Source organism: Thalia democratica, chromosome 2, assembly GCF_965202585.1.
Source record: "Thalia democratica chromosome 2, ktThaDemo2.hap1.1, whole genome shotgun sequence".
In the NCBI taxonomy this organism is placed as follows: domain Eukaryota; kingdom Metazoa; phylum Chordata; class Thaliacea; order Salpida; family Salpidae; genus Thalia; species Thalia democratica.
In genome coordinates, this window is record NC_139166.1 from 76038158 (window position 1) to 76061454 (window position 23297).

Sequence of the window (23297 nt, forward strand, 5' to 3'; positions counted from 1 at the left end):
TATTTTTGAAATCTATAAAAACTAGCTTGTAGTTTGTTACTTTAAGCTTTCATATGAAAATCAAAGTTATTTTTTGTAAAAAAAGTGTTGAACCACCCTATATGGCCTTAAATACCATTTTTAATTTTCAATATATCTTTAATAAAAGCAAAACTGAAACACATTTAAATATTTTTTGAAATCTAAACAACTAGAATTAGTGTTTAAATTGTATTCTGTAAAAAAAAAATAGTTACTAAATATTGTTTCAAAGTTTAAAAACGCTAACACTGCTTTAAAAAAACTGCTTTGATGATATAATTAGTAATTAAAACTAACATACCAGGTATGAGTTAAAAAAAAACTAACTGAACCACTAATTTAGCCTTTCTAATAATAGGATTAAATAATCATTTCATTTATGGCGTAGAGGTAAATTCACAATTTATTCTTACTTCATTGAGTTTTAACTGAGCTACAAGTTGCTTTTTACAGATTTTTAAAACTCAAAAAAGTTTTTGAGAAATAGCCGGTCGAAGGTGGAGACTAAAATAGGTTTCCTTTTGGAAGCGCAAACTAAAACCGCAAATGACTAGATACAACTAAAAATATATCTTTTCCTACGTTTTTTGAGATAATAACCTCAAGTTTTAAGTAAATGTCTTTCCAATATTGAAACATTGCAAGGATCACTTCTTAAAAGTTGGAGGTAATTATCTCAAAAGCATAGGAGGAGGTAGATTTTTAATAAAATATTTTTGTATCTTTATAGTTTGTGCCTCACATAAGGAACCTCTTAAAGTCTCTGACTTTGACCGGCTATATATCAAAAATTATTTTTAGCTTTAACAATAAGTACAAGGTATTTTGTAGCTCAGTTAAAACTCAACAAAATTAGATCAAATTGTCAAAAAGTGTATTATCACTCCTCTATGCCTTTAAATTTATATCAATGCTGGGTGATATGTTCAATGATGTATTCTATTTAAATTGATCTTAATTTTACAAGTACGAATTATGAAACACTATGGCTAGAATAATTAACACAAATTGACAACAACGATAATGAATTTTATTTAGAAATATTGTTTTATAGTCATTTTGAATTATCGATACTTATATAAAAAATAGTCCGGTCGTTTTATTAAAAAATAAAAACAGTTTAAATGACAATAGTATATTTGAAAAAAGTAATAAAATATGCTCAAGTTATAAAGTTACTTCAGTTAAAAACTATTTAAATTGATTCATTGACTCTTTTCTTACGATTGTGTAAAGAGATGAAATATCATTATTAACTAAATTAAACTTATAAACCTGGATATATATATCTTAAGTAACATTCAGAAACCTGGATAGCACTCAAAAGTTGGGGTCCATTCACCATTTTCATCGCAAGTCATTCTTGAAACTCTTGGCACGAAATATTCTCTGCATGAATAATCAAGTTCAGATCCACTTAAATAGTAGTCTCCACTTCTTATTGCATTAGTGAAAGTGTGAGATTGAGTGTTTGGTATAGTAGGTACGTCATTGCATTCTAAGTATTGATTATAAAGCTATTTAAATTCATTTTAAAAGAATTATTTTCTTTTGCAGTTATAAAATTTTTAAAAAATCTTAGAATAGTTTATTAAAATACTTTTAAACGTAGTTAGTAAAAGTGATTCAGTAGCAAATAGTTTTTTATTACTTAACTTACTTTTCAGACATTCGAACTTATTGTTGACCCAAGATCCATTTACACAAGTATGGGTAGTGTCTTCAGACTCTGGTACTTTAAAGTACTGATCTTTGCAAGTGTAAGATACAACTTGCTCAACTGTTGTATCTGAATCAACGTTTGCAACTTTTTCCACACTTTTTACAGAATTTGTTATATTTGGTGATGATCCACAATCTAAAAAGAATTTATTTTTATTCTAATCTAAATTATATACACTTTAAATCTAAACGCAATATACAAAACAACTATATTGATATGTTTTTGTAAAAGTAAACAAAACTAAATTTCTGTTTTTCTCAAATTTTTACTTAGCTTTGAAAACATTTTTATAAATAGCTGATTTCCAACGTTAAGGCCAAAGGGGAGTCGGCCATGTTTTTTAAAGTTGATCTTATTTTAAAGAGTTTTTTTCTGAGCTTCAAGATGCTATTTATTGTTTTAAAAAAATTTGATTTATTTTTTGAGTAATGACCAGTCAAAGTCGGGCCGCATAATAGGTTCCCTATGGGAAGGGAAAACTGAAACAGCGAAAAAAGACTATTTTTTATTTAAAATATATATCCTCGTAAATTTTTTAAGCGATCTTTCACAGTCTAATATTTATATAATAACAAAAAAACTTTACTTTGGTCTTTAAAAAATTTTAAGTAAAAATGTTTTATTTGAACAAAAAAATATTCATTAAGTTTTTGTTTTTTTAAATTACTAAAACTCATAAGTAACATTCTATTCTTTTAATATAAAGAAAAATTACTGAAAATTTGAAGAAGATTGCTTAAAAAATGAAGGCGGAGATTGATTTTTAGTGATATTTTTTATTTCCGATTAGATTGACCTCAAAAAACTTGCGGTCCATATGTTTGTATCAGAAACTTTTTGCAAAAAATTAAATATCTCAAAAGTTAAATGATATTTTTGAAATCTATAAAAACTAGCTTGTAGTTTGTTACTTTAAGCTTTCATATGAAAATCAAAGTTATTTTTTGTAAAAAAAGTGTTGAACCACCCTATATGGCCTTAAATACCATTTTTAATTTTCAATAAATCTTTAATAAAAGCAAAACTGAAACACATTTAAATATTTTTTGAAATCTAAACAACTAGAATTAGTGTTTAAAATGTATTCTGTAAAAAAAAAATAGTTACTAAATATTGTTTCAAAGTTTAAAAACGCTAACACTGCTTTAAAAAACTGCTTTGATGATATAATTAGTAATTATAACTAACATAAAAAATATATATTAAAAAAACTAACTGAAGCACTAATTTAACCTTTCTAATAATAAGGTGAAAAAATCATTTCATTTATGGCGTAGGGGTAAATTCACAATTTATTCTTACTTCATTGAGTTTTAACTGAGCTACAAGTTGCTTTTTACAGATTTTTAAAACTCAAAAAAGTTTTTGAGAAATAGCCGGTCGAAGCTGGAGACTAAAATAGGTTTCCTTTTGGAAGCGCAAACTAAAACCGCAAATGACTAGATACAACTAAAAATATATCTTTTCCTACGTTTTTTGAGATAATAACCTCAAGCTTTAAGTAAATGTCTTTCCAATATTAAAACATTGCAAGGATCACTTCCTAAAAGTTGGAGGTAATTATCTCAAAAGCATAGGAGGAGGTAGATTTTTAATGAAATTTTTTTGTATCTTTATAGTTTTTTGCCTCACATAAGGAACCTCTTATAGTCTCTGACTTTGACCGGCTATATCTCAAAAATTATGTTTAGCTTTAACAATATGTACAAGGTAACTTGTAGCTTAATTGAAACTCGACAAAATTAGATCAAATTGTCAAAAAGTGTATTATCACTCCTCTATGCCTTTAAATTTATATCAAATTCTGGGTGATATGTTCAATGATGTATTCTATTTAAATTGATCTTAATTTTGCAAGTACGAATTATGAAACACTATGGTTAGAACAATAAATACAAATTGACAGCAACAATAATGAATTTTATTTAGAAATATTGTTTTATAGTCATTTTGAATCATCGATACCTATATAAAAATAGTCCGGTCATTTTATTAAAAAATAAAAACAGTTTAAATGACAATAGTATATTTGAAAGTAGTAATAAAATATACTCAAGTTATAAAGTTACTTCTGTTGTAAACTATTTAAATTGATTTAATGACTCTTGTCTTACGATTTTGTAAAAAGATGTTATATTAATATTAATTAAATTAAACTTAGAAAGATGGATATATATATCTTAAGTAACATTCAGAAACCTGGATAGCACTCAAAAGTTGGAGTCCATTCACCGTTTTCACCACAAGTCATTCTTGAAACTCTTGGCAAGAAACTTTTACTGCATGAATACTGAAGCTCAGATCCACTTAAATAGTAGTCTCCACTTTTTATTGGATTAGTGATAGTGTGAGATTGAGTGTTTGGTACAGTTGGTACGTCATTGCATTCTAAGTATTGATTATAAAGCTATTTAAATTCATTTTAAAAGAATTATTTTCTTTTGCAGTTATAAAATTTTTAAAAAATCTTAGAATAGTTTATTAAAATACTTTTAAACGCAGAAAGTAAAAGTGATTCTGTAGCAAATAGTTTTTTATTACTTAACTTACTTTTCAGACATTCGAACTTATTGTTGACCCAAGATCCATTTACACAAGTATGGGTCGTGTCTTCAGACTCTGGTACTTTAAAGTACTGATCTTTGCAAGTGTAAGATACAACTTGCTCAACTGTTGTATCTGAATCAACGTTTGCAACTTTACCCACATTTTTTACAGAATTCGTTATATTTGGTGATGGTCCACAGTCTAAAAAAAATTTTAATTTTTATTCTAATCGAAATTAGATACACTTTAAATCTAAGCGCAATATACAAAACAACTATATTGATATGTTTTTGTAAAAGTAAACAAAACTAAATTTCTGTTTTTCTTAAATTTTTACTTAGCTTTGAAAACATTTTTATAAATACAGGGTTCGTGCGCAAAATTTTTTAAATTTAGCCTGACTGAGACTAATTTAGCCTGACATTTTTTCAAAGTAAGGAAAATCCCCTTTAGAAGTCATTTTAGGTATTGGGGGGTCTTGATTAGTACTATTGTAGTTTCTGACTTCAACCAGCTTTATCTCATTAATATTTTGAGCTTTAAAAATTTGTAAAAAGCAACTAATAGCTTAGTTACAACTCAATAAAATAAGACTAAATTGTAAAAAAGGTGATTGACCGCCCTATGCCCTTAACAAAACAAATTCAGTGATAAGTTTTAAAATAAGTGTTATATCTAATCTTTTACTAATGTAAAATTTTAATATAGATTACAGTAAGAATATTATAGTTTTAAGTATCTCAAATCTTCCCTTGGTTGAGTGTTGTTCTTAGTGATTTTTTTGTCTTTATCAAAATCGTTTTAAATAAAAATTGCCTACTGAAGAATAATTTGAAAGTACTTTAGGCAATATAACAAATACTTTAAATTTGTAGATTTTTTGATAAATAAAAGAAACTTTTTTATTTCAAACGAATATAGATTACTAAACACAATTGTTCAATTTAATTAAGTACTAATTAAAAACATTATAACCAGAAGATTTATAATAAAACGACGTGCTGCATTGTCGTGTTTTACAAAATTTAAAATGAAATGCTTACACACGAGTATTAAAATAAGTAAAAATGTTTATTATAGTATTTTGACTAATACTTAAAATTGATACATAATTATAAATCCTAAACTCTAAATAAATACAGTGATTGTTGATTTCATATCAGATTTAGTAAGCTTACTTATAAATTAAAAAAAACGTTTAATATTTTGTTCTTGTAAAGAAAAATTAATTGTAACTAAAATTTGTACTCCCACAAAACTTAGAACTTATATCTTAAAACTAAGTTTTAGGGTTGTGAATATCTCTAATAAGTTTAAACAAAAAATAATATATATGAATAAGCAGTAAAGAGTTTTAATCTAAAAAGTATTTGGTATAAAGCCTTTAAATTAGAAATAAAAACAGTTCAACCAATCAAGCTCTGTAAAACATAGCTGATGTAAACAAATTTAAATAAACAGCTAAGTTGTTGAACCAAACTGTAATGTTTAAACTGTATTTTTTTATGAATTTTTATAATTATGACGTATAAATATTTACTCAAAACAAAATAACGAAGATTCTTAAAAAATTTTTAGACATTCAACAAAAGGTTTTAGGCATTTATTTTTACAAACTCTGACTGATTTTGTCTTTAATAACTAAATCTTTATTTAGAATATATTTACATCCAAATTTGATCTTAAAAAGGTTTCTCTTTTTTTTTAATCATAACATTCAAGCATTTGAACTGAGAGAACTGATATTTTCAAATTATTAAATAAAAAAACTGATTTAGCCTGAAATTTTTCAACTTTTTTCAAAAAACTGATTTAGTCTGACGCGCACGAACCTTGTAAATAGCTGATTTCTTACGTTAAGGCCATAGGGGAGTCGGCCATGTTTTTTACAAGTTGATCTTATTTTAAAGAGTTTTTTTCTGAGCTTCAAGATGCTATTTTTTGTTTTAAAAAAATTTGATTTATTTTTTGAGATATGACCAGTCAAAGTCAGGCCGCATAATAGGTTCCCTATGGGAAGGGAAAACTGAAACAGCTAAAACAGACTATTTTATTTAAAATATATATCTTCGTACATTTTTTAAGCGATCTTCTTCAAACTTTCACAGTCTAATATTTATACAATAACAAAAAACTTTACTTTGGTCTATAAAAAGTTTTAAGTAAAAATTTTTTATTTGAACAAAAAAATATTCACTAAGTTTTTGTTTTTTAAATTACTTAAATTCATAAGTAACATTCTATTCTTTTAGTATAAAGAAAAATTACTAAAAAAATTGAAGAAGATTGCTTAAAAAATGAAGGCGGAGATTGATTTTTAGTGATATTTTAAATTTCCGAGAAAATTGATCTCAAAAAACTTGCGGTCCATACGTTTGTATCAGAAACTTTTTACAAAAAATTAAATATCTCAAAAGTTAAATGATATTTTTGAAATCTATAAAAACTAGCTTGTAGTTTGTTACTTTAAGCTTTCATATGAAAATCAAAGTTATTTTTTGTAAAAAAAGTGTTGAACCACCCTATATGGCCTTAAATACCATTTTTAATTTTCAATAAATCTTTAATAAAAGCAAAACTGAAACACATTTAAATATTTTTTGAAATCTAAACAACTAGAATTAGTGTTTAAATTGTATTCTGTAAAAAACAAATAGTTACTAAATGTTGTTTCAAAGTTTAAAAACGCTAACACTGCTTTAAAAAAACTGCTTTGATGATATAATTAGTAATTATAACTAACATAATAAAAATATATTAAAAAAAACTAACTGAAGCACTAATTTAACCTTTCTAATAATAGGGTGCAAAAATCATTTCATTTATGGCGTAGGGGTGAATTCACAATTTATTCTTACTTCATTGAGTTTTAACTGAGCTACAAGTTGCTTTTTACAGATTTTTAAAACTCAAAAAAGTTTTTGAGAAATAGCCGGTCGAAGCTGGAGACTAAAATAGGTTTCCTTTTGGAAGCGCAAACTAAAACCGCAAATGACTAGATACAACTAAAAATATATCTTTTCCTACGTTTTTTGAGATAATAAGCTCAAGCTTTAAGTAAATGTCTTTCCAATATTGAAACATTGCAAGGATCACTTCCTAAAAGTTGGAGGTAATATCTCAAAAAGCATAGGATGAGGTAGATTTTTAATGAAATTTTTTTGTATCTTTATAGTTTGTGCCTCACATAAGGAACCTCTTATAGTCTCTGACTTTGACCGGCTATATCTCAAAAATTATGTTTAGCTTTAACAATATGTACAAGGTAACTTGTAGCTTAATTGAAACTCGACAAAATTAGATCAAATTGTCAAAAAGTGTATTATCACTCCTCTATGCCTTTAAATTTATATCAAATTCTGGGTGATATGTTCAATGATGTATTCTATTTAAATTGATCTTAATTTTGCAAGTACGAATTATGAAACACTATGGTTAGAACAATAAATACAAATTGACAGCAACAATAATGAATTTTATTTAGAAATATTGTTTTATAGTCATTTTGAATCATCGATACCTATATAAAAATAGTCCGGTCGTTTTATTAAAAAATAAAAACAGTTTAAATGACAATAGTATATTTGAAAGTAGTAATAAAATATACTCAAGTTATAAAGTTACTTCTGTTGTAAACTATTTAAATTGATTTAATGACTCTTGTCTTACGATTTTGTAAAAAGATGTTATATTAATATTAATTAAATTAAACTTAGAAAGATGGATATATATATCTTAAGTAACATTCAGAAACCTGGATAGCACTCAAAAGTTGGAGTCCATTCACCGTTTTCACCGCAAGTCATTATTGAAACTCTTGGCACGAAATATTCTCTGCATGAATAATCAAGTTCAGATCCACTTAAATAGTAGTCTCCACTTCTTATTGGATTAGTGAAAGTGTGAGATTGAGCGTTTGGTATAGTAGGTACGTCATTGCATTCTAAGTATTGATTATAAAGCTATTTAAATTCATTTTAAAAGAATTATTTTCTTTTGCAGTTATAAAATTTTTAAAAAATCTTAGAATAGTTTATTAAAATACTTTTAAACGTAGTTAGTAAAAGTGATTCAGTAGCAAATAGTTTTTTATCACTTAACTTACTTTTCAGACATTCGAACTTATTGTTGACCCAAGATCCATTTACACAAGTATGGGTAGTGTCTTCAGACTCTGGTACTTTAAAGTACTGATCTTTGCAAGTGTAAGATACAACTTGCTCAACTGTTGTATCTGAATCAACGTTAACAACTTTTTCCACACTTTTTACAGAATTTGTTATATTTGGTGATGGTCCACAGTCTAAAAAGAATTTTAATTTTTATTCTAATCGAAATTAGATACACTTTAAATCTAAGCGCAATATACAAAACAACTATATTGATATGTTTTTGTAAAAGTAAACAAAACTAAATTTCTGTTTTTCTCAAATTTTTACTTAGCTTTGAAAACATTTTTATAAATACAGGGTTCGTGCGCAAAATTTTTTAAATTTAGCCTGACTGAGACTAATTTAGCCTGACATTTTTTCAAAGTAAGGAAAATCCCCTTTAGAAGTCATTTTAGGTATTGGGGGGTCTTGATTAGTACTATTGTAGTTTCTGACTTCAACCAGCTTTATCTCATTAATATTTTGAGCTTTAAAAATTTGTAAAAAGCAACTAATAGCTTAGTTACAACTCAATAAAATAAGACTAAATTGTAAAAAAGGTGATTGACCGCCCTATGCCCTTAACAAAACAAATTCAGTGATAAGTTTTAAAATAAGTGTTATATCTAATCTTTTACTAATGTAAAATTTTAATATAGATTACAGTAAGAATATTATAGTTTTAAGTATCTCAAATCTTCCCTTGGTTGAGTGTTGTTCTTAGTGATTTTTTTGTCTTTATCAAAATCGTTTTAAATAAAAATTGCCTACTGAAGAATAATTTGAAAGTACTTTAGGCAATATAACAAATACTTTAAATTTGTAGATTTTTTGATAAATAAAAGAAACTTTTTTATTTCAAACGAATATAGATTACTAAACACAATTGTTCAATTTAATTAAGTACTAATTAAAAACATTATAACCAGAAGATTTATAATAAAACGACGTGCTGCATTGTCGTGTTTTACAAAATTTAAAATGAAATGCTTACACACAAGTATTAAAATAAGTAAAAATGTTTATTATAGTATTTTGACTAATACTTAAAATTGATACATAATTATAAATCCTAAACTCTAAATAAATACAGTGATTGTTGATTTCATATCAGATTTAGTAAGCTTACTTATAAATTAAAAAAAACGTTTAATATTTTGTTCTTGTAAAGAAAAATTAATTGTAACTAAAATTTGTACTCCCACAAAACTTAGAACTTATATCTTAAAACTAAGTTTTAGGGTTGTGAATATCTCTAATAAGTTTAAACAAAAAATAATATATATGAATAAGCAGTAAAGAGTTTTAATCTAAAAAGTATTTGGTATAAAGCCTTTAAATTAGAAATAAAAACAGTTCAACCAATCAAGCTCTGTAAAACATAGCTGATGTAAACAAATTTAAATAAACAGCTAAGTTGTTGAACCAAACTGTAATGTTTAAACTGTATTTTTTTATGAATTTTTATAATTATGACGTATAAATATTTACTCAAAACAAAATAACGAAGATTCTTAAAAAATTTTTAGACATTCAACAAAAGGTTTTAGGCATTTATTTTTACAAACTCTGACTGATTTTGTCTTTAATAACTAAATCTTTATTTAGAATATATTTACATCCAAATTTGATCTTAAAAAGGTTTCTCTTTTTTTTTAATCATAACATTCAAGCATTTGAACTGAGAGAACTGATATTTTCAAATTATTAAATAAAAAAACTGATTTAGCCTGAAATTTTTCAACTTTTTTCAAAAAACTGATTTAGTCTGACGCGCACGAACCCTGTAAATAGCTGATTTCTTACGTTAAGGCCATAGGGGAGTCGGCCATGTTTTTTACAAGTTGATCTTATTTTAAAGAGTTTTTTTCTGAGCTTCAAGATGCTATTTTTTGTTTTAAAAAAATTTGATTTATTTTTTGAGATATGACCAGTCAAAGTCAGGCCGCATAATAGGTTCCCTATGGGAAGGGAAAACTGAAACAGCGAAAAAAGACTATTTTTTATTTAAAATATATATCTTCGTACATTTTTTAAGCGATCTTCTTCAAACTTTCACAGTCTAATATTTATACAATAACAAAAAAACTTTACTTTGGTCTATAAAAAATTTTAAGTAAAAAATTTTTATTTGAAAAAAAAAAATTGATAAAGTTTTTGATTTTATAAATTACTAAAATTCATAAGTAACATTCTATTCTTTTAATATAAAGAAAAATTACTGAAAATTTGAAGAAGATTGCTTAAAAAATGAAGGCGGAGATTGATTTTTAGTGATATTTTTTATTTCCGAGTAAATTGACCTCAAAAAACTTGCGGTCCATACGTTTGTATCAGAAACTTTTTACAAAAAATTAAATATCTCAAAAGTTAAATGATATTTTTGAAATCTATAAAAACTAGCTTGTAGTTTGTTACTTTAAGCTTTCATATGAAAATCAAAGTTATTTTTTGTAAAAAAAGTGTTGAACCACCCTATATGGCCTTAAATACCATTTTTAATTTTCAATAAATCTTTAATAAAAGCAAAACTGAAACACATTTAAATATTTTTTGAAATCTAAACAACTAGAATTAGTGTTTAAAATGTATTCTGTAAAAAAAAAATAGTTACTAAATATTGTTTCAAAGTTTAAAAACGCTAACACTGCTTTAAAAAACTGCTTTGATGATATAATTAGTAATTATAACTAACATAAAAAATATATATTAAAAAAACTAACTGAAGCACTAATTTAACCTTTCTAATAATAAGGTGAAAAAATCATTTCATTTATGGCGTAGGGGTAAATTCACAATTTATTCTTACTTCATTGAGTTTTAACTGAGCTACAAGTTGCTTTTTACAGATTTTTAAAACTCAAAAAAGTTTTTGAGAAATAGCCGGTCGAAGCTGGAGACTAAAATAGGTTTCCTTTTGGAAGCGCAAACTAAAACCGCAAATGACTAGATACAACTAAAAATATATCTTTTCCTACGTTTTTTGAGATAATAACCTCAAGCTTTAAGTAAATGTCTTTCCAATATTAAAACATTGCAAGGATCACTTCCTAAAAGTTGGAGGTAATTATCTCAAAAGCATAGGAGGAGGTAGATTTTTAATGAAATTTTTTTGTATCTTTATAGTTTTTTGCCTCACATAAGGAACCTCTTATAGTCTCTGACTTTGACCGGCTATATCTCAAAAATTATGTTTAGCTTTAACAATATGTACAAGGTAACTTGTAGCTTAATTGAAACTCGACAAAATTAGATCAAATTGTCAAAAAGTGTATTATCACTCCTCTATGCCTTTAAATTTATATCAAATTCTGGGTGATATGTTCAATGATGTATTCTATTTAAATTGATCTTAATTTTGCAAGTACGAATTATGAAACACTATGGTTAGAACAATAAATACAAATTGACAGCAACAATAATGAATTTTATTTAGAAATATTGTTTTATAGTCATTTTGAATCATCGATACCTATATAAAAATAGTCCGGTCATTTTATTAAAAAATAAAAACAGTTTAAATGACAATAGTATATTTGAAAGTAGTAATAAAATATACTCAAGTTATAAAGTTACTTCTGTTGTAAACTATTTAAATTGATTTAATGACTCTTGTCTTACGATTTTGTAAAAAGATGTTATATTAATATTAATTAAATTAAACTTAGAAAGATGGATATATATATCTTAAGTAACATTCAGAAACCTGGATAGCACTCAAAAGTTGGAGTCCATTCACCGTTTTCACCACAAGTCATTCTTGAAACTCTTGGCAAGAAACTTTTACTGCATGAATACTGAAGCTCAGATCCACTTAAATAGTAGTCTCCACTTTTTATTGGATTAGTGATAGTGTGAGATTGAGTGTTTGGTACAGTTGGTACGTCATTGCATTCTAAGTATTGATTATAAAGCTATTTAAATTCATTTTAAAAGAATTATTTTCTTTTGCAGTTATAAAATTTTTAAAAAATCTTAGAATAGTTTATTAAAATACTTTTAAACGCAGAAAGTAAAAGTGATTCTGTAGCAAATAGTTTTTTATTACTTAACTTACTTTTCAGACATTCGAACTTATTGTTGACCCAAGATCCATTTACACAAGTATGGGTCGTGTCTTCAGACTCTGGTACTTTAAAGTACTGATCTTTGCAAGTGTAAGATACAACTTGCTCAACTGTTGTATCTGAATCAACGTTTGCAACTTTACCCACATTTTTTACAGAATTCGTTATATTTGGTGATGGTCCACAGTCTAAAAAAAATTTTAATTTTTATTCTAATCGAAATTAGATACACTTTAAATCTAAGCGCAATATACAAAACAACTATATTGATATGTTTTTGTAAAAGTAAACAAAACTAAATTTCTGTTTTTCTTAAATTTTTACTTAGCTTTGAAAACATTTTTATAAATACAGGGTTCGTGCGCAAAATTTTTTAAATTTAGCCTGACTGAGACTAATTTAGCCTGACATTTTTTCAAAGTAAGGAAAATCCCCTTTAGAAGTCATTTTAGGTATTGGGGGGTCTTGATTAGTACTATTGTAGTTTCTGACTTCAACCAGCTTTATCTCATTAATATTTTGAGCTTTAAAAATTTGTAAAAAGCAACTAATAGCTTAGTTACAACTCAATAAAATAAGACTAAATTGTAAAAAAGGTGATTGACCGCCCTATGCCCTTAACAAAACAAATTCAGTGATAAGTTTTAAAATAAGTGTTATATCTAATCTTTTACTAATGTAAAATTTTAATATAGATTACAGTAAGAATATTATAGTTTTAAGTATCTCAAATCTTCCCTTGGTTGAGTGTTGTTCTTAGTGATTTTTTTGTCTTTATCAAAATCGTTTTAAATAAAAATTGCCTACTGAAGAATAATTTGAAAGTACTTTAGGCAATATAACAAATACTTTAAATTTGTAGATTTTTTGATAAATAAAAGAAACTTTTTTATTTCAAACGAATATAGATTACTAAACACAATTGTTCAATTTAATTAAGTACTAATTAAAAACATTATAACCAGAAGATTTATAATAAAACGACGTGCTGCATTGTCGTGTTTTACAAAATTTAAAATGAAATGCTTACACACGAGTATTAAAATAAGTAAAAATGTTTATTATAGTATTTTGACTAATACTTAAAATTGATACATAATTATAAATCCTAAACTCTAAATAAATACAGTGATTGTTGATTTCATATCAGATTTAGTAAGCTTACTTATAAATTAAAAAAAACGTTTAATATTTTGTTCTTGTAAAGAAAAATTAATTGTAACTAAAATTTGTACTCCCACAAAACTTAGAACTTATATCTTAAAACTAAGTTTTAGGGTTGTGAATATCTCTAATAAGTTTAAACAAAAAATAATATATATGAATAAGCAGTAAAGAGTTTTAATCTAAAAAGTATTTGGTATAAAGCCTTTAAATTAGAAATAAAAACAGTTCAACCAATCAAGCTCTGTAAAACATAGCTGATGTAAACAAATTTAAATAAACAGCTAAGTTGTTGAACCAAACTGTAATGTTTAAACTGTATTTTTTTATGAATTTTTATAATTATGACGTATAAATATTTACTCAAAACAAAATAACGAAGATTCTTAAAAAATTTTTAGACATTCAACAAAAGGTTTTAGGCATTTATTTTTACAAACTCTGACTGATTTTGTCTTTAATAACTAAATCTTTATTTAGAATATATTTACATCCAAATTTGATCTTAAAAAGGTTTCTCTTTTTTTTTTAATCATAACATTCAAGCATTTGAACTGAGAGAACTGATATTTTCAAATTATTAAATAAAAAAACTGATTTAGCCTGAAATTTTTCAACTTTTTTCAAAAAAACTGATTTAGTCTGACTTAGCCTGATTTAGCCTGACGCGCACGAACCCTGTAAATAGCTGATTTCCTACGTTAAGGCTATAGGGGAGTCGGCCATGTTTTTTACAAGTTGATCTTATTTTAAAGAGTTTTTTTCTGAGCTTCAAGATGCTATTTATTGTTTTAAAAAAATTTGATTTATTTTTTGAGATATGACCAGTCAAAGTCAGGCCGCATAATAGGTTCCCTATGGGAAGGGAAAACTGAAACAGCGAAAAAAGACTATTTTTTATTTAAAATATATATCTTCGTACATTTTTTAAGCGATCTTCTTCAAACTTTCACAGTCTAATATTTATACAATAACAAAAAAACTTTACTTTGGTCTATAAAAAATTTTAAGTAAAAAATTTTTATTTGAAAAAAAAAAATTGATAAAGTTTTTGATTTTATAAATTACTAAAATTCATAAGTAACATTCTATTCTTTTAATATAAAGAAAAATTACTGAAAATTTGAAGAAGATTGCTTAAAAAATGAAGGCGGAGATTGATTTTTAGTGATATTTTTTATTTCCGAGTAAATTGACCTCAAAAAACTTGCGGTCCATACGTTTGTATCAGAAACTTTTTACAAAAAATTAAATATCTCAAAAGTTAAATGATATTTTTGAAATCTATAAAAACTAGCTTGTAGTTTGTTACTTTAAGCTTTCATATGAAAATCAAAGTTATTTTTTGTAAAAAAAGTGTTGAACCACCCTATATGGCCTTAAATACCATTTTTAATTTTCAATATATCTTTAATAAAAGCAAAACTGAAACACATTTAAATATTTTTTGAAATCTAAACAACTAGAATTAGTGTTTAAATTGTATTCTGTAAAAAACAAATAGTTACTAAATATTGTTTCAAAGTTTAAAAACGCTAACACTGCTTTAAAAAACTGCTTTGATGATATAATTAGTAATTATAACTAACATAAAAAATATATATTAAAAAAAACTAACTGAAGCACTAATTTAACCTTTCTAATAATAGGGTGAAAAAATCATTTCATTTATGGCGTAGGGGTAAATTCACAATTTATTCTTACTTCATTGAGTTTTAACTGAGCTACAAGTTGCTTTTTACAGATTTTTAAAACTCAAAAAAGTTTTTGAGAAATAGCCGGTCGAAGCTGGAGACTAAAATAAATTTCCTTTTGGAAGCGCAAACTAAAACCGCAAATGACTAGATACAACTAAAAATATATCTTTTCCTACGTTTTTTGAGATAATAAGCTCAAGCTTTAAGTAAATGTCTTTCCAATATTGAAACATTGCAAGTATCACTTCCTAAAAGTTGGAGGTAATATCTCAAAAAGCATAGGATGAGGTAGATTTTAATAAAAAATTTTTTGTATCTTTATAGTTTGTACCTCACATAAGGAACCTCTTATAGTCTCTGACTTTGACCGGCTATATCTCAAAAATTATGTTTAGCTTTAACAATATGTACAAGGTAACTTGTAGCTTAATTGAAACTCGACAAAATTAGATCAAATTGTCAAAAAGTGTATTATCACTCCTCTATGCCTTTAAATTTATATCAAATGCTGGGTGATATGTTCAATGATGTATTCTATTTAAATTGATCTTAATTTTACAAGTACGAATTATGAAACACTATGGTTAGAACAATAAATACAAATTGACAGCAACGATAATGAATTTTAATTAGAAATATTGTTTTATAGTCACTTTGAATTATCGATACTTATATAAAAAATAGTCCGGTCGTTTTATTAAAAACTAAAAACAGTTTATATGACAATAGTATATTTGAAAGTAGTAATAAAATATACTCAAGTTATAACTTCTGTTGTAAACTATTTAAATTGATTTAATGACTCTTGTCTTACGATTTTGTAAAAAGATGTTATATTAATATTAATTAAATTAAACTTAGAAAGATGGATATATATATCTTAAGTAACATTCAGAAACCTGGATAGCACTCAAAAGTTGGAGTCCATTCACCGTTTTCACCGCAAGTCATTCTTGAAACTCTTGGCACGAAATATTCTCTGCATGAATAATCAAGTTCAGATCCACTTAAATAGTAGTCTCCACTTCTTATTGGATTAGTGAAAGTGTGAGATTGAGCGTTTGGTATAGTAGGTACGTCATTGCATTCTAAGTATTGATTATAAAGCTATTTAAATTCATTTTAAAAGAATTATTTTCTTTTGCAGTTATAAAATTTTTAAAAAATCTTAGAATAGTTTATTAAAATACTTTTAAACGTAGTTAGTAAAAGTGATTCAGTAGCAAATAGTTTTTTATTACTTAACTTACTTTTCAGACATTCGAACTTATTGTTGACCCAAGATCCATTTACACAAGTATGGGTAGTGTCTTCAGACTCTGGTACTTTAAAGTACTGATCTTTGCAAGTGTAAGATACAACTTGCTCAACTGTTGTATCTGAATCAACGTTTGCAACTTTTTCCACACTTTTTACAGAATTTGTTATATTTGGTGATGGTCCACAGTCTAAAAAGAATTTTAATTTTTATTCTAATCGAAATTAGATACACTTTAAATCTAAGCGCAATATACAAAACAACTATATTGATATGTTTTTGTAAAAGTAAACAAAACTAATTTTTTTTTTTTTAAGTTAAAAACATTTTTACTCATATAAAGCTAATTAACTAAAGTAACAGGCATTCTTCAATATTCAATAAATCTTTAATAGAAGTAAAACTAAAACTCCAAAATATATTAATTAAATATAAACAATTAGAATTAAAGTTTAAATTATATTTTATAACAAGGCAAATAGTTACTAATAATTGTTTTAAAGTTTTATAAAACTGCTTTTGATGTATTAATAAATAATTATAACTAATATACCAAATATATATAAAAAATTAAACTAACGGAAGCACTAATTTAACCTTTCTAATAATAGGGTGAAAAAATAATTTTATCAAGGGCACAGGGGTGGGGGTAAATCACCTTTTTCACAATTTAATCTTATTTTGTTAAGTTTAAACTAAGCTACAAGTTGCTTTTTACAGATTTTTCAAACTCAAAATAATTTTTGAGATATAGCCGGTCGAAGTCGGAGACTATAATAGGTTCCTTATGGGACGCCCAAACTAAAAAAGTAAATAATTAGAAATCACAATAAATATATCTTCTTCCCCGCCTTTTTTTACTTAATTACCTCAAACTTTAAGGAAATAAAAATTTAGGTGGCAGTGTATGATAAAAAAATAACATAAAAAGGAATTTTAAGATTAAAGAACATAAAAACATTACATACATTATAAAGTATAAAACTTATCACCTGGATAGCACTCAAAAACTGGGGTCCATTTGCCATTTTCACCGCATGTCAATTTTGAACTTTTCGGCGTAAAATTTTTGCCACATTTGTACACTAGTTCAGTACCTTTCAAATAAACCTCTCCTCTTTTATTTTGATTGGAAACTTCGGGGGTTTGAGCGTTTTTAATGGTTGGTATTTCATTGCATTCTTAATGTTGAAACTTAGGTTGGTTTAAAGTCGATGTGTTTTAAACTACTTTCATATAAATTACAAAATTAATGAAAAAAAAATTGACTATATTTTTTAAACCTCTAATGCAACTTATTAGTTCTTTAGGTTCCCACGTTGCTCCTAGTACACAACGAAATCGAACATTTGCATTTTCGTTTACCAGATAGTAATTAGGTTTACAGCTATAATCAACTATACTTTCTGCCATGCTTCCATTATCAAGCCTTACAGTTTTATTTGGAGTTGTATACGAGTTTTGAATGTATGGAGGCACTTCGCAGACTAAAAATACGTGTATATGAGTCATATCACTTGCAAATAAAGTTAGACTTGAATGTTTTAAGAATATTCTAAGCAAGTAGTTTATATTTTATATAAAGACTACCGGTCGGTATTTATTTAAAATTTTGTTTTTTTTTTCACACTTTTTTGTAAATACATTTTGAAAATATGTTTTACTATTAAATTTAAATTTTTCAAAATTTAGTATTTAACACCAAACTATAAAAATTGTATAGTTTTTGTTTATTCTTTGCTTGTTGTTTTGTTTTTACTAACGTGGGGCACATTTAGGGGCATTTTGAAAGTCCCAGCTTCCATTAAAGTCACAAATCCTTGTTTTAATTTCACCCCACAAAAAACTATGCGAACGAGCACACTTGTAGGTAACTTCAGTTTCACTCCAAAACTCGTCTTTTTTATGGCTGAATGTTATATCTGAAGTGACGTAACCTCCTACAGGAGGCGATGGACATCCTATAATGATGTTAGTTTGTGGTTTTTTAACATACAAGGGATATATTAAGTAAAAAAGTCATCTATTTGAAAAACGTACAAACTTATTTTTTAAAAGCTTTAAACCAAGCTTTATAAACTTTTTTTTTGACTGCATATGAACACATTTATAGAACTTCTATAGAACTAAAGTTTCCTAGCAAATTGGATAGTTAAAGCTAATAACGAAATCGTAAAACAAGACTTAATTAGTTCATATAAAAAAACCAAGATAGTGAAAATAAACTGTGGCAACTAACAGTACTATTTCAGATCAACGAACATAGAAATTGTCAAGTACACGCATAATTATACCATAAAAGTTAGGTGAATTTAAACTATAAAGACCTACTTTAGTTTAAACTGCACTTAAATCAAGTAAAGGCTGTTTATGAGTTTTCGCTGTGAAATTTAATCACTAGTAAATAAAATTATCATTTTTAATGTCTTAAAAACTTTGTGATAGTCTAACATATAAAGATATACTTAACCTAATCAACTTTGATACTACACAAAGATTATGAAAATTTGTATTTATACAGAATAAAATTTAAATCTTTTTAGGTTTTAAAAAAATTAAAATTTTTACATTATGTGTATTAACTTGTAATGCAGAGAGGTTCTCTAGTGTTGTGGTAAGATCCGTTGTCTAAACACTTGTAAACATAATCACTTGATGTTCCATCATGAAATATATAGCCATCATTACAAGTATAACTTAAAATATCACCATCTACGTATACTTCGCTTCTTTTTTGGTGAAGAATATTTAATTTTCCGTTTCGTATGTCATCAAGATTAGAACAACCTAAATATAATAACGCTGTGAAAACTAAATAATTAAAGGTATCCGTGGTGTACGACCCGATAACCAAAAGGTTCTTCGTGGACCAGGTCCTTGGACAAACTATTTTGAGCGTTTTTTTTTTCCTCGTGCGAAAAAAATATAGAAATAGTTGCCTGATAAATTCGACAATAAACATCGGTCCACAAAAATCGTAAAAATATGTCTTATTTTATTATGTCTAACTTTTTTATAAAAAAAAAATTATTAACTTAGAACACTAAAAAATTAAGTTATTTAAATAAGGTAACTTTTTGTTAACTAAAACAGGAATTCAAAATCATTGATTAAAATATTATATATTTTTAGTTTTGAATTTTCTTAAGTAAAAGCAAACATAATATGTTAACAATTAGGTTTTCAACTTACAATTTATGAAACTAAAATTTTTTTAGATTATAACATGTTAAATTTAGTTATTTTAATTAGCAACAAGATTAACGAAAAATTAAAGTTTTATATGAAAATAAACAACTAGACCAACTTTTTAAACATTCAAATTTATTCTTCTTCCATTCTCCACCATTTTCACAGTTGTAAGTTGTGTTAACAGACTCTGGCACCAAAAAGTACAAATTTTTGCAAGTGTAAGTAACTCTTTGCTCAATTGTTTCTGAATTAACTTGATATTCTAAGTTAATAGTTTTTACTGCGTTTGGTATTGATGGTGATGGGCCACAATCTGCAAAAATACTAGAATTTTTAGAAATAATTTGTAACTATAAAATATAAAATTAAGCAAAACGTAAAAAAAATACAAAATAGAAATAAATTTTTTATTAATTAAAATCAACAAGTTTCTCAATAGGCAATATGGTAAATCGTTAATACGCAGTAGGTAGTGTATAACTTAAAATGATTTTTTTTGGTGTTGAAAAGAATAACATTATAAATTCGAAGAATAGAATATTCTAGTAAGATAGATAGTTATTTTACAGAGCTTGTTAGATTATTAAAAAAAAACTAAAACTTTTATCACGCCAACTTTTTACCAAAAGTATTGTTATTTCAAATAAAAATAATAACTTCAATTTTAAGACTTTTAACCGTTTTACTAAAGAATATTTGAAAAATAATTAAAGGTATGCAACTAGAGCGAAGCGTGATACCGTCATATGGCATGTGAAAAATATTTAAAGATATCTCTATTTTGTTTTATGTATCAAAATAGTCAATGTTATAAAAAAGCTACAAAGGGAAAATTTAAGTGTTATAGGTTACTGCATTTAAGTTAGTTTATGTTGCTCCGTACCGCCTAAATTGTCACAATGCGTCGTAACTATTTCCTATATATTGAAGTAAGAAGTTTTAAAAAAGGTAAATACTGCTTTAGAAAACTGCTTTTGATGATGTAATAAATAATTGTACCTCATATACCAAATTTATATGAAAACTAAACTAAGGGAAGCAGTAATTTAAGATTATTTTGAAATAGGGTGTAAAATAATTTCATTAATTTTATATCGAATGCTTGGTGATATGTTCAATAATATATTCTATTTAAATGAATCTTAAAATTACAAGTACGAATTATATATCACTTTGGTCAAAATAATTAATACAAATTAACAAAAACAATAATGAATTATTTTAGAAATATTTTCTTATCGTCATTTTGAATTTTCGATCCTTTTAGGTTGATTATTAGAGAACAAAAACAGTTTAAATGACACTAGTTTATTTGGCAATAGTAGTATAAGATATTCAAGCTATAAAGTTATTTCTGTAAAAAGTTATTTAAATTAATTCAAGGACTCTTGTCTTACAATTGTGTGAAAACTTATTATAATTTTAATAATGAAAGTAAACTAAAAAATTAAGTTACGTTCAGAAACCTGGATAACACTCAAAAGTTGGGGTCCATTCACCGTTTTCACCGCAAGTCATTATTGAAACTCTTGGCACGAAATATTCTCTGCATGAATAATCAAGTTCAGTTCCACTTAAATAGTAGTCTCCATTTCTTATTGCATTAGTGAAAGTGTGAGATTGAGTGTTTGGTATAGTTGGTACGTCATTGCATTCTAAATATCGATGTTAAAACTTTTAAACTCACTTTGAAAGAGTTATTTTCTTTTTCAATTATAAAATTCACAAAAATTCAAAGAAATTTAAAATTTTTTATTAAAATACTTTTGTACGTAGATAGTAAAAGTAATTCAGTAGCAAATAGTTTTTTTATTATTTAACTTACTTTTCAGACATTCGAACTTATTGTTGACCCAAGATCCATTTACACAAGTATGGGTAGTGTCTTCAGACTCTGGTACTAAAAAGTACTGATCTTCGCAAGTGTAAGATACAACTTGCTCAACTGTTGTATCTGAATCAACGTTAGCAACTTTACCCACACTTTTCACAGAATTTGTTATATTTGGTGATGGTCCACAGTCTAAAAAGAATTTTAATTTTTATTCTAATCTAAATTAGATACACTTTAAATCTAAACGCAATATACAAAACTACTATATTGATATCTTTTTGTAAAAGTAGATAAAACTAAATTTCTGTATTCCTTAAAATTTTACTCAACTCTAAAAACATTTTTATGCATAAAGGAGCTGATTAACTAAGGTAAATGACATTTTAAATATTCAAATAAATCATTAATATGAGTAAAACTTAAACACCAACGAAATTTTTTTAAATCTAAATAATCTAATAAATTAGTGTTTAAATTCATTTTGTTACAAACAAATAGCTACTAAATATTCTTATAAACTTAAAAATAGGCAAATACTGCTTTTAAAGACTGCTTTTGATGATCTAATAAATAATTATAACTAATATACCAAATATATATAAAGAATTAAACTAACTAAAGCACTAATTTAACCTTTCTAATTATAGGGTGAAAAAATAATTTCATCAAGGGCACAGGGGTGGGGGTAAATCACCTTTTTCACAATTTAATCTTATTTTGTTAAGTTTAAACTAAGCTACAAGTTGCTTTTTACAGATTTTTCAAACTCAAAATAATTTTTGAGATATAGCCGGTCGAAGTCGGAGACTATAATAGGTTCCTTATGGGACGCCCAAACTAAAAAAGTAAATAATTAGAAATCACAAGAAATATATCTTCTTCCCCGCCTTTTTTTTACTTAATTACCTCAAACTTTAAGGAAATAAAAATTTTGGTAGCAGTGTATAATAAAAAAATAACATAAAAAGGAGTTTTAAGATTAAAGAACATAAAAACATTACATACATTATAAAGTATAAAACTTATCACCTGGATAGCACTCAAAAACTGGGGTCCATTTGCCATTTTCACCGCATGTCAATTTTGAACTTTTCGGCGTAAAATTTTTGCCACATTTGTACACTAGTTCAGTACCTTTCAAATAAACCTCTCCTCTTTTATTTTGATTGGAAACTTCGGGGGTTTGAGCGTTTTTAATGGTTGGTATTTCATTGCATTCTTAATGTTGAAACTTAGGTTGGTTTAAAGTCGATGTGTTTTAAACTACTTTCATATAAATTACAAAATTAATGAAAAAAAATATTGACTATATTTTTTAAACCTCTAATGCAACTTATTAGTTCTTTAGGTTCCCACGTTGCTCCTAGTACACAACGAAATCGAACATTTGCATTTTCGTTTACCAGATAGTAATTAGGTTTACAGCTATAATCAACTATACTTTCTGCCATGCTTCCATTTTCAAGCCTTACAGTTTTATTTGGAGTTGTATACGAGTTTTGAATGTATGGAGGTACTTCGCAGACTAAAAATACGTGTATATGAGTCATATCACTTGCAAATAAAGTTAGACTTGAATGTTTTAAGTATGTTTGAGGATTCAGTTTATGTTTTATAGAAATAGATATGCTGAGTAGGGCCGC

General features: G+C 26.0%; 1 protein-coding gene across 1 annotated transcript in view; it reads right to left on the bottom strand.

The window, feature by feature from the left end:
- Positions 1-23297, bottom strand: part of LOC145828956 (complement factor H-like) — a 43251-nt gene that overhangs the window by 8138 nt on the left and 11816 nt on the right. Inside the window, exons 6-24 of the mRNA XM_082936700.1 lie at positions 23096-23179; positions 22684-22872; positions 21646-21843; positions 21287-21475; positions 19936-20133; positions 19212-19415; positions 18392-18589; positions 18032-18115; positions 17621-17809; positions 16621-16818; positions 16270-16458; positions 12500-12697; positions 12149-12337; positions 8397-8594; positions 8046-8234; positions 4295-4492; positions 3944-4132; positions 1682-1879; positions 1331-1519 (exon numbers count right to left, since the gene is read on the bottom strand). Coding sequence (XP_082792826.1) covers positions 1331-1519; positions 1682-1879; positions 3944-4132; positions 4295-4492; positions 8046-8234; positions 8397-8594; positions 12149-12337; positions 12500-12697; positions 16270-16458; positions 16621-16818; positions 17621-17809; positions 18032-18115; positions 18392-18589; positions 19212-19415; positions 19936-20133; positions 21287-21475; positions 21646-21843; positions 22684-22872; positions 23096-23179 — 3468 coding nt within the window. The remainder of the gene's footprint in view (positions 1-1330; positions 1520-1681; positions 1880-3943; positions 4133-4294; positions 4493-8045; positions 8235-8396; positions 8595-12148; positions 12338-12499; positions 12698-16269; positions 16459-16620; positions 16819-17620; positions 17810-18031; positions 18116-18391; positions 18590-19211; positions 19416-19935; positions 20134-21286; positions 21476-21645; positions 21844-22683; positions 22873-23095; positions 23180-23297) is intronic.